At 37.3% G+C, this 12,791-nt stretch overlaps 1 protein-coding gene across 1 annotated transcript in view; it reads right to left on the reverse strand.

Moving 5' to 3' along the window:
* Positions 1 to 1,511: 1,511 nt before the first annotated feature.
* Positions 1,512 to 12,791, reverse strand: part of LOC21400031 (pullulanase 1, chloroplastic) — a 38,815-nt gene continuing 27,535 nt past the window's right edge. Inside the window, exons 19-29 of the mRNA XM_024170192.1 lie at positions 5,668 to 5,711; positions 5,423 to 5,429; positions 5,131 to 5,199; positions 4,309 to 4,365; positions 3,882 to 3,956; positions 3,646 to 3,734; positions 3,193 to 3,270; positions 2,865 to 3,003; positions 2,390 to 2,499; positions 2,205 to 2,304; positions 1,512 to 1,732 (exon numbers count right to left, since the gene is read on the reverse strand). Of these exons, the coding sequence (XP_024025960.1) occupies positions 1,622 to 1,732; positions 2,205 to 2,304; positions 2,390 to 2,499; positions 2,865 to 3,003; positions 3,193 to 3,270; positions 3,646 to 3,734; positions 3,882 to 3,956; positions 4,309 to 4,365; positions 5,131 to 5,199; positions 5,423 to 5,429; positions 5,668 to 5,711 (879 nt within the window). The 3' untranslated portion in view covers positions 1,512 to 1,621. The remainder of the gene's footprint in view (positions 1,733 to 2,204; positions 2,305 to 2,389; positions 2,500 to 2,864; positions 3,004 to 3,192; positions 3,271 to 3,645; positions 3,735 to 3,881; positions 3,957 to 4,308; positions 4,366 to 5,130; positions 5,200 to 5,422; positions 5,430 to 5,667; positions 5,712 to 12,791) is intronic.

Raw genomic sequence — 12,791 nt, forward strand, 5'->3', positions numbered from 1 at the left:
CCTTTAGTGTTGGAGGACGAGTATTGGGATCAATATAGAGTTCACTTAAACCTGCCGTGGTTAAAGCATTGGTGTGTACTAGGGATTGACTATTTGGAGATAAAGGTATATTTGTTTTTTTTTTTATTTATTTATTGTCTTAGCTTATGTTATCTTAAGTCTTAACCATATAAGTTATTTATTTTGTGTAGAAAATAACAAATCGATTCGTCAAGCTATGGATGATACTGAAGATGTTTTTAGTTTGGATATCAATGAGCCCACTACTGGTTCATCTCAAAATTCTCACAACCTCAACACCTCAAATGCAATGGAAGGTAACAAGAATTTCCTTGTGGCATGCCTAAGCTATAAATTTCATTTCATCAATAAAATGTTTTCTTTTTCCATGAATAGGTTAAAGCAACTGGAAGAAGAGGTTGATCAGCGAGGAGGTCTCCAAGGTCTTGGCTCTTGGGATTGCTCAAGGTATGCGCTTTTTTTTTTACCTTGTGTTTGGTCGCCTAGAAAGTCATTTTCTTTTTGAGAAATTCTGATTTTGGTTGTTATTGACTGATTTGTAGTTTTCTTCTGTGAATGGATGATGGGAAAATGTCTCTATTTAAGCGGTTATAATGGTTTTGTCTATGGAACATTTTGTGGAAGTAGTAATGCAATTGACTTCTTGTAGTTAGGGTTAAGATTTGTGTTACTTGCATACATTTTGTATTGGTCTCACTTGGGAGATGTAAAAGAAGGTGATGATAATAGAACAGTTTGTGCAAGTAGTAATGCAATTGAATTCTTGTAGTTGGGGTTAAAATTTGTGTTACTTGCATACATTTTGTATTGGTCTCACTTGGAAGATGTAAAAGAAGGTGATGATAATGGAACTTACATTTAAATATATTTTCATAAACATTATTTTCAATTTTAACGTTTTTTTCCCTACCAATTGTGCTGTTTTTAAATTTCTTGAACAGTATTATTTTGACGGGTCATAAACATGTTTTATTCGTGTTGACCCGTCACGACACGTTTAGTAATCGTGTTCGCATGTCGTGTCGTGTTAATCGTGTTATTAACGGTTCGTGTTCGTGTTTGGGTTTCTGACACGTTTATTAATCGTGTCGTGTTCGTACTCACTGTAATCGTGTCGTGCCGTAATCGTGTCGGCCCGAACACGGCCCGCGAACACGAATTGCCAGCCCTTGGCAAAACATCCACTTCGCTGTATTGATTTTCCTAATTAAGGAATAACTAGAATGCCAACAAAAAAGAAGGAAAAAAAAAAACATGATTTGCTTTCAACAACAATCCAATAAATAAGGCTAGCGTAAAGCCTAAAGGTTGCACTTATGGTCTCATTCATCTATCAACCTTTTATTCCAGCTTTATTTTCGAGGACAACTGCAAGAGTAGAGGAAAAACTGTTGGGCCGACTTATTCACTTCTTAAAGAACAGAACTAAGGAAGAAAGAAACACATGTTTCATAAAAGCCGTTGCTGTTGAAGCTACAATGGCCTCCTCCAAGAAGACTGAGAACCGAAATTCGTGGAAAACTTGCGATGTCAATGCTAAATTGCGGCACTTATCATCAAACATATAAAAAAATAAAACCTGTCTGAGATCAAATAGTCGTCAAGTTTTCCGAGGCTCAATAAACACACATGTTGTCCGTGGAGGAATAGTGAAGCGTCCTGTGGACGCTTCATAAGTAGAGCTCTTGACTACTTGATCAGCAGATGCCAACTGCACGATATTTTCATTTAAAAAAACCATTATGAATTTGCAAAAAACAGGGAAAAAAAACACGCTAAAGGAAACGATTAAACAGAAACTTGAAGAGATATGACTTAAATAAATGCCCAAGAAATTGTTTTTATGGGTTGATAATGTAAAATGCTCAATATTATAATGCCCCGAGCATGATTATTAAGGTAAGCAAAGAGATAGAAGCATGATTAAAACAGAAACTGTCTTAACCACCTGTAATCGGTATTTGCTCAGGTTTGCTTTTCCAATTCCACAATGCCACTTAGAATGTAGGATATAACCTTACCATAAATTTCTTCTAAAGAACTATAGTGTTGATCAAACTACTAACCTTGACATGGAAACTAAAAGTATACAAACCAAACATAATGATATTCAAATATTTCTGACCCCAGAGACAAATTTCTAGATCATTATCAAAATTTTATTGCAGAAACATGTGATTTACCTGTACAGGATGTATTTGAAGAGTTCTAGCCCTTAGTGTGGGACTAGAGAATGAAACCACAGTTGGACATGCATTGATGATAACCGCAATGTATGAATAGCTGTGGCAGACAAAGGATAATTTGATTATTACTAGTCCTAGAATCAACATCAAAAGAAAGGGCAGGGATTTAAATTTTGACCCACATTGGATCCAGTTGGGACAACCCTGGGAGACCTTCGTGACCATCTTCAATGCTCATTACTATGACTCCGGGGATTGATGAAGAACCTGTATTGTGGAAACGTACTCGCTCCTAACAACATAAGATAAATCACGTAATTATACCAGAGTATCTTTTAAGGAATAAGAACAGAATGTAAAAAAGAATAAAATAGTGTTAGCGTGTGTGCGTGTTTCTTTTTGTTTTTTGGAGGGTGTCCAAGGGAGATGATATCAAAAACGGAGTTGGAATCAGGCTTAAAAGAATGTGCAAAAGATCAGTGTAAAAGTAGTCTAAAGACTGCTGTAGTCCATAAATGATAAAAAAATGTGTTTGGTTTCATATGTCACTAATATATTCTAGCGTAATGGCTTATTCTTATTATTATTTTTCAGCTAATCTACTATCATTACCAAACCTTTTCACCTTAAGCAATATGGCTTTATTGGAGTTCTCACCTGGATTGCATTTGCCGTCTTCAAACGGAAAAGCGGTGAAGAGTACCTAATACGTAACAAGTTTGAGAAATTCTCGACTGCAGCAAGTATGTGATTTCTCTGAGGCTTGAATGATGACTCTGCCAATCTAGGTTTAATTCTGACAACAGACAACATATGAGTTCTTCAAAAGGTCAACAATAATCAGCTGATTTGCTGCATAATACTAATAATAAAATATATAAAAGGAAAGTAACTAATAAGTTTAAATAATGGGGTCCTAAATTATTACACGGCTAAGACACTGCAGAAACGAAAAGATAGATGTATGAAATGTATCAGGGCTTACAGCGGCCAGTTAGTCTCATTCTTTGCCCTTGGAGGAAGGCCAACACCCCAATTGTTTGAATTGTATGTAAAGTCAAGTCTGGATACAGAGACAAGAATAAAATTTAGGGCCAATTTGAAAGGTATACTCAAACGATAATTTTTAATTTTGACGTTTGAAATTCTTTTTTTTTTTTTGAGAGAAAAATACTGTAACAGAATCAATAATTTAAGTTTGAGTATATAAAACAAACGAGCCCTTAGATTCATCCTATGTGGAGTGTGTTCAGGTGGCACCAATTCCTTGATAAAATGAGACAAAAGAAGGATGTTCAGTTTTGACCAGGAAAAAAAAATCACGTTACTCCCTGTGGCACTTATCATGGAATATTTATTCAAATTTCATAGTCATCTGAAATCCCAATTACAAGAATCACATTTCAGACAGTAACTGATAATCAGAATAGTTGACGACCTGTTAAACCAGTCACCCGAGTTGTATGAATCCCGATCAAGTGATTTTGAGCGGAGCATCTCATCTCCAGAGTGGAAAAATGGTATCCCCTGGAAAAGAATTAATACAGCATGTACTTTCATTTCTCTAACAGTAGATAATGAACGACATTTACTTTACTGATGACCAATGTGTGAGAAAAATGGAGAGCTGCCAAAAAAAAATATCATTTTAGACATTTATAGGAAGTTTAATACCTGTGACAGTGCTATTATACTTGTCGCCAAATGATTAATCCTGCATCTTTCATCGACAGAAATTTCCATTGGAGTCTACAAGTAAAGAACTGAGTTAAAAGAGAAGTCTTGAGGCTCACACCCGATGTAAAAGAAGTGTTGGATTTTTTTATTTTTGTTTTTTTTTAATAAATGAGAATCTCATTAAAGCCACAAAGGGCAAAACAAGGGGAACAACAAAAGCGGAACACTAACAGGCACTACAGGAACAAGCACTGAGACAAAACGCACAAAACAGCTGCTCTAGGAAGCAGGCAAACGCAGACACAAAAAGCCAGAACAAAACACAAGGAGAACAAACAAAGCAAAGGAAACTAAGGCCCATTTAAGGGGAACCATTCCTCAGCATCCTTAAGAACTAAAGCAGTGTTGGATATAATCATCATACCTTAAGGCTGATAATGTCAAACAGAGTCTCGTTATCATGTGCAGAAACGTAATTAATCTGGAAAAAAGTAATTGTCAATCACAAGCATTAGCAACATTAAAATATAATCAGAGTCCAAATTTAAACTATCAATATCAACAACTTAAGCATTCTTCTATTTACCTTATCCAGAGAAATGACTGAAACTAGTAATAAACAAGAAAAATTCCAAAGGAAACTCAAAACCAGGCGTTAATAGAAAAGTTTCATCTAGAATAGTAGAATTAACATTCTCTCTAGCCTTAAGTCATTAAGATTCCATCTCTCTTGTATCCATTGGTACTAAGTTTTGTTCTCAGCCAGATAATTCTTTCTGCTAATATCTTTCCTTTATTTATTTATTTTTACTCTTAATTGGTTTTAACATAGAGTACATAAAGAGAATGTTGTTAATGTGTCCTAATCTGCTCACAGCAAGAGAATGAGGAAAAAAAAAGAAAGAAAAAAAGTTGCATCGACATAATTCCCTTTGAGCTGTAAGAATGAAATTTTGCAATATCTTGCAGAAGCATCTGATACAATATCAACAATATTTAGAAAATGACCAGAAACAAAGATGAACCCTCAGTTTTTCTCAACTGCACTCCTTATGCATGATCCACCGAACCCATGGATTGCCATGTATTATCACAGATTCACTAAACATATTGTTATTCAAAATTCATAAGGATTCTTCCTTCTGCACTCAGACTGAAACACAGAATTGAAGTACAAATGCTGATGATCAAGCAAAAAGCGGGAAAAAATAGAACGTATACACCAAAAGTTGAACTCAGTCCGTACGGTTTCTGTGGGGCATGAAGCATAAGCAACAGGTGATCCATCGTAAGTTAATACTTCAGATCCTTTTACCTAAGGCAAGCATTGGAATGCCAAGAGTCAAGACAAACTGTTTTCACTTTTTTTTTTTTTTTAAAAAAAAACATGGTATTGGTAAGGTGTAAGTTCAATAAATCATAAGGTGTAAATGATATTAGAAGATACATATATTATATCCCAGTTCATGGTTCTATGCCAGTGAGTTGCAAATCACAGCCGCTCCTTTTATATGGCCGACAAAAATTATAGAAATGACTTGTTTGCTCTTTCCAAATAGAATAATAACTAACTATAAAGAAAGATACTAATCTACACCAACGGCATATCAACAGGAGTGTTGTATGACATTGCAGATGGTATGAAAAATAATACTTTATTTTCACATTCATGTGCTAGTAAACATACATCTGCATTAACACATTGGAGAGTTGTGCAGCTTATGATATTGAGCTGTATGATTCAACTGCATCATACTTTATTTCTCAGAGACTACTGCATTACCTCTTTCCAAGCACAAAATCTCTCAAATTTGCAGCCATCCCAACCTGAAGAATAAGTAGCTTCGATTTGTATCAAATTCCCATAATTTAAACACATTTGTTTGATGTCAGCAAACATAATAACGTGCACAGTTTAAGATAGAGAATATTTTCACAATGAAGCATCATAATTAATGTTTTTCTTCTTTTAAGAGCTTCCGCTTTTATCAAATATATAATATATCTCGCTCAACAAGCTATCAAGAAAGAATAAAATTTGATGAACAAGCACCCATACAGGTGGATAGAAATACTAATAATTTTTGCGATTACATTCTGTGCATTTGAAACTAAGATATAATGAGCATAAAATGATTTAAGGTTTGTTTATGCCTACTAATGCACTTGGAAAAATTATAAGCCGTGCATTTAGAATGAAAGTAGACTGGAAACTCTGATCATTTAATTCATATGGGAAATTTCATTCCATATTGGACACTATAAAAGAAATAAAATAACATTAAATTCATTTTAAACCTTACCAATATTTGCTCAATGTAGAAAGTGAGCTCACCAAACAACATCGAGGTCAGCTGACAATACATTAGCTCGATGCAGAAAGTGCAAACCTATTAATGGGACTAAAAGATTATCCTTACACCTAGAGGACTTTTTCTTATTATTTTTTATGTTCTAAATTTTGTGGAAAATACCTAGAGGAAATTGCTCCATGTAGAAATGCACAGCTAATGTAATTAAAAGCTATTGAGAGGAAGAAAACAATAAAGAAACGCTGCCTCTGTATTTACTTAGAAAACATTAATTTACAAGACTACTACTAATTACATTATATACAAAGTAGAAACAATAGGAGAGAATAAACAGCTTAACTAATCTCCTAAAAAATAGGCTACCTGTATGCTAACAACTAGCCTAACACGCTTGGTCTCCTAAAACTTCTAACCACCTTTCTAACACTCCCCCTCAAGCTGGAGAGTACAAGTTGAACATTCCCAGCTCGTCTATCAATTTTTCAAAGACAGGTTTATAAACACCCTTTGTTAGAATATCTGCAGTTTGTTCTGAAGTAGGCACATAAGTCATACAGATTGTTCCATCTTCAATCTTCTCTTTAATGAAATGCCTATCCACCTCTACATGCTTGGTTCGGTCATGATGAACGGAATTGTGCGAGATGTTAATAGCTGCTTTGTTATCACATAAAATTCTCAAAGGTGTCTTCAGGTCAACCTTTAATTCTTCTAGAAGTAACTTGAGCCAGATTCCTTCACATACTCCATGAGCAACAGATCTCAGTTCTGCTTCTGTGCTGCTTCTTGCTACAACCGCCTGTTTCTTGCTTCTCCATGTTTACTAGATTGCCCCATAGGAACGTGTAATAACCGGATGTTGATCTTCGATCACTAATTGATCCTGCCCAGTCCGCATCAGTGAATACTTCTATTGAACGATCTTCAGTCTTCTTAAAGAACAAGCCTCTGCCAGGTGTTCCTTTCAAATACCTAAGAATTCGAAACACAGCTTCCATGTGGTCTTCATTAGGTGAATGCATGAACTGACTTACTCGGCTAACAGCAAAAGCAATATCCGGCCTAGTGTGTGACAGGTAGATTAGCCTTCCAACTAAGCGTTGATACCTCCCCTTGTCTACCGGACTTCTATCGGAATTTAGATCTAGTTTTACATTCGGATCCACTGGGGTATCTATCGGTTTGCAGCCCATCATCCCAGTCTCCTTTAAAAGATCTAAAACATATTTTCTCTGAGATACAGAAATACCGATCTTACTCCTGGCAATCTCCATTCCTAGGAAATATCTTAAGTTCCCAAAATCCTTCATCTCAAATTCCAGAGCTAGCTGTCTTTTTAGCTGCGCAATCTCATCTTCATCGTTTCCAGTTACAATAATGTCATCCACATAGACAATAAGAAGAGTTGTTTTTTCATTCTTATGTCTATAGAACAACGTATGATCTCCATGCACCTGTTGATACCCTTCTTTTCGAATAGCCTTGGTGAAACGGTTGAACCATGCCCTAGGTGATTGTTTTAAACCATACAAGGATTTCTTTAGCCGACAAACTTTTCCATCTTTCTTGCCTTCATCAAACCCTGGTGGCAATTCCATAAACTTCTTCTATAAGATCGCCATTTAGAAAGGCATTTTTAACGTCTAACTGTTGCAAAGGCCAATTAAGATTAACCGCTAGAGATAGAAGAACTCTGACTGTATTAATTTTTGCCACCGGTGCGAAAGTCTCTTGATAGTCAATCCCAAATGTCTGTGTATAGCCTTTAGCCACAAGTCTGGCCTTGTAACGTTCCACAGAGCCGTCAGCTTTATGCTTTACTGTAAAAACCCATCTACATCCAACCGGAACCTTTTCCTTCGGTTTCTGCACCACTTCCCACGTTTGGTTCTTCTCCAACGCCCTCATCTCTTCCATGATGACTTGTTTCCATTTGTCTTGTTGCCAGGCTTCCTCTATGGTCTTTGGAACCTTTTGGTCTGCCAAGTTTGCAACAAGCGTCTAAATAGAAGTAGACAGATGACCATACTGAACAAAATTCGACACAGGGTGTGCCGTGCAAGACCTAGTTCCTTTTCTCAAAGCAACAGGAACATCCAGGTCAACCAAACTTATGTCAGTACCTGTATCCGAATCTGATAAGTGTGGTTCACTAGGTGAGATTTCCTGATTATATTTCTGAGAATTATATTCCTGAGATGTTTCCTGCCCTGGACGATTTTTGCATCGCGTTCGAGAATAACGCAATAATGGCACACTTTGTTCTCCCCTGTCAAATTTGCGTTTTGAAGATTAGAGTCATCCAAAATTTTCAAAGTCAAAACAGTTTGTGGAACTGGCGGATTTGGTGCAGTAATTTCGGGTAGAGAAGGATCTGGAATAGGAGTTGAAGTGGGAATAGATTCTAACCAAGAATTTGATGGAGAAATAATTAGGGAACGTGAAACATCAGGAAGCGGATTCAAAGTGATAGCTGGAGAAGATTCTGGAGGAGAGATTTGAGGGTGAGAATTTGAAATATGCAGCTGATTTTGAGAGAATATTCACAGGAAAAATTCGAACTGAAGAATTCAAATTGGAAGAAATATCATGAGTAATATGAGGAGTTAAATGTGGAGAAATATCTACTGGAGATTTTTGAGTTTGGGAATTTAAATTTGAAGGAGAGATTTGAGGGATTTGATCCGCAGATAATGGAGGCAAACTTGTTGGAGATTTGGAATTAGAAACGGGCATAATATTTGAAAGAGATTCGTGTGGAGAAACTGCAGGGGAAAAAGTCCCATAAATATTCCCAATTCAAAGGTGAGGGCGTTGGCTTTGGAAACTCAAAAAAAAATTAGTTGAGGTGGACTTAAAAAACGGCTATTTTTCAAAAAATGTCACGTCTCTAGAAATAAGGTACTTCCTTTTTTCTGGTGAATAACAACGGTAGCCCTCTTGAGTGGACGAGTACCCTAAGAAAATACATTTAGAGGCTCTAGGGTCCAATTTGCTACGATTAGGGATGTTATTGTGAAGAAAGGCCGTACATCCAAAGGTTTTCAAATCCAACTCAGAAAAATAACAATATTCAGGATAGGACTTAGACAACAATTCTAATGGAGTTTGAAAATTTAGAACTTTGCTTGGCAAACGATTAATCAGGAAACAAGCAGTAAGAATTACATCCCCCCAGAATTTCTTTGGAACATTTGATTGGAACATTAAAGAACGAGCGACCTCTAAAAGATGTCGATTTTTACGTTCGGAAACACCATTTTGTTTGGGTGTATTAACACAAGTTCTTTGGTGTAAAATACCATTTTTGGTAAGAAATTCGCCAAGAACAGAATTAAAGTATTCCGTTCCATTATCAGTACGCAGAATTTTTATATTGGTATTAAATTGCGTTTTGATCATGGAATGGAAATTTTGAAAAATTTGTTCAGTCTCGGCCTTATCTTTGAGCAAATACACCCAACAAACTCGTGTATGATCGTCAATAAACATAATAAACCATCTTTTATTGGTCAAACTCAGAATACGAGAAGGTCCCCAAATATCACTATGAATTAGCACAAACGGGTTGTTAGGACTCCCTCTGTTCTAGACAAAAGGTATTCGTTGGACAAAAGGAAACAACATGGAACTGAAGAAATAACCAATAAGGCCTGGTTCCTTTGATTGAAAGATCGTCAAAACTTACAGGAAAGACAAAATACAATGCTGGAAATTAAAGAGGGAGGTGAATTCGAGGACACCTCCTAACCTCCACAGACTCAAGTCTACTCTCAATTCTCCATCCTACATTCTCTGCCCGTAGGCTATTTATTTCACACACTCTAACTAACTTCCTAATCCCCCAAATCTGATCCTTGCACACATCCCCATAACCCCATAACCGTATTCTAACAACGTCCCCTATTCTTGCCTTGATCCTATGGCAGCCAATTTCCCTTCCTGCCCCTGCTCCTTCTTACTCCTTCTCGCATACACAAACTTGAGGGCCGGAGTGCTAACACGGGTGTGATGGTTTGTAAGGCAAGGATGAAAGAAAAGAGCGTGTATGTTTCGCTAATTGACAGATCTCACATTGAAATTCATCTTTATTTTGAAATAAATGAGGAAACAAATGTTTCAAATACAAAAAACTTGGATGACCTAATCTAGAGTGCAGCAGCATTATTTTTTGTTCTCTTGACATAGAGGAGAAATTTGTGTCGGCATGAACATGACAACTCACAGAACACTTATTCTCAAAGAAATATAATCCTGAATCTTCCTTAGCACTCCCAATCATCATCTCCGAAGACGGGTCCCGAAAAACACAAGTAGATGGCGTAAATTTGACCACACACTTCAGATCACTTGTAAGTTTGCTTATGGAAAGCAAATTGCAAGTTAAATTTGGAACATGGAGAACCGATTGAAGAGTAACGGTAGGACTTATTTTGACCGAACCAATTCCAGCAACATAAGAATAAGAACCATTAGCAATCTTAACTCTATGCTGATTATTATTTGGAAAATAAGTAGAGAAAAAATGTCGACAACCAGTCATGTGATCTGAAGCACCAGAGTCAATAATCCATAGCTCAGTCGGTAGACCGCTATTTGTAGAAGTAGAAGAGATACCTTTTTGTGCCATCATGGATTTACTTGAAACAAGATTTTCAGACAACAACTTGCAGAGATGGTCCATTTGAGTCTTTGAAAACTGAGAAGCTTCATCGGACTCCTTTGGTTCTGCCTCTGTCGAAGCTAGAAACCCTTTTCCATCTTTTCCACGTGGGTTTCTTGGTACCCAATTAGCAGGTTTTCCATGGAGTTTCCAACAGGTGTCCTTTGTGTGATACGGACGTTGACAGTGCTCACACCATGTCTGTGGTTTTTTTCGATTATCTGCTCCTCTAACCGCAAAGGCTAATGTCTCCATGTTTGTTAATGATGGTCCACTAAGCATCACCCTTTTCGACTTTCTTCACGGCGCACCTCGGAGAAGACTTCATCAATACTGGGTATTGGGTAAAGGGTGTTTAGCAAAGATTCGGCTTCAAACATCATCGAGTTCACGATTCAATCCGGCAAGGAAATCATAGATTCGGTCCTCTGTCAACATTTTATTATAGAGGACACCATCACTTGAATCCTTCCATTCACAGAGACGAAACAAGTCAAGTTCCTGCCAGATTTTCTTCAAGGCAGTGAAGTATTGTGTCACGTTCATCTCCCCCTGGCGCAGATATTGCGAGCCTTGTTGCGAAGTTCAAAGATTTGTGAGGCATCTTCAAAATCAGAGTAGGCCATAGTCACAACATCCCAGATTTCTTTTGCAGAGGAATAAAACAAATACAAAAAGTAACCAAACTTCCCTTTGCCACGGATTACTAGCTAGACCGAGCGAGACCATTGAAGGAAATTTTTGCCTGTTAATTTGTGTTTCCAACAGGTGTCCTTTGTGTGATACGGACGTTGACAGTGCTCACACCATGTCTGTGTTTTTTTTCGATTATCTGCTCCTCTAACCGCAAGGGCTGATGTCTCCATGTTTGTTAATGATGGTCCACTAAGCATCACCCTTTTTCGACTTTCTTCACGGCGCACCTCGGAGAAGACTTCATCAATATTGGGTAAAGGGTGTTTAGCAAAGATTCGGCTTCAAACATCATCGAGTTCACGATTCAATCCGGCAAGGAAATCATAGATTCAGTCCTCTGTCAACATTTTATTATAGAGGACACCATCACGTGAATCCTTCCATTCACAGAGACGAAACAAGTCAAGTTCCTGCCAGATTTTCTTCAAGGCAGTGAAGTATTGTGTCACGTTCATCTCCCCCTGGCGCAAATTGCGAGCCTTGTTGCGAAGTTCAAAGATTTGTGAGGCATCTTCAAAATCAGAGTAGGCCATAGTCACAGCATCCCAGATTTCTTTTGCAGAGGAATAAAACAAATACAAATCACCAATTAAATCCTCCATAGAGTGAATTAACCAGGCCATAACCACTGAGTTTTGAATTTCCCAAGATGAATAACTGGGATCATCAACACTAGGTTTCGTAATCGTTCCATCCAGGTAACCAAACTTCCCTTTGCCACGGATTACTGGCTGGACCGAGCGAGACCATTGAAGGAAATTTTTGCCTGTTAATTTGTGTGTGGTGATTTGAAGAGATAAGTAATCAGAGTTATTTGCAGCGAGTACGATTGTAGAGGTTGATTGCGAGGTTGTACCCTTAGAACCATCACCTCTGCTCTAACCTGAATCGGCCATGGTAGCCATTGTCTTCCTCAACTCAGCAGTAGCTTTATCAACCTGGCTCTGATACCATAAAAGCTATTGAGAGGAAAAAAACAATAAAGAAACACTGCCTCTGTATTTACTTAGAATGATCTTAATCTTGAGTTCTTAACAGCTCCTATTTATGGATTTGTGTGTTTTGATTTACTCGGTACGGATTCTGAATCCTATTCCTTGTATTTTGGAGACATGATGAAGTAGGTAGCCGGGAATGTTATTACACGAGATGGAATCCATTCCTTCTTAAGAAAGAAGTAGATAAATAATTCTCTTAAGGGTTGATTCGGTACTTGGACCAGTAGGAGCTCCGATT

This window comes from Morus notabilis, unplaced genomic scaffold, assembly GCF_000414095.1.
Source record: "Morus notabilis unplaced genomic scaffold, ASM41409v2 Scaffold413, whole genome shotgun sequence".
NCBI lineage: Eukaryota > Viridiplantae > Streptophyta > Magnoliopsida > Rosales > Moraceae > Morus > Morus notabilis.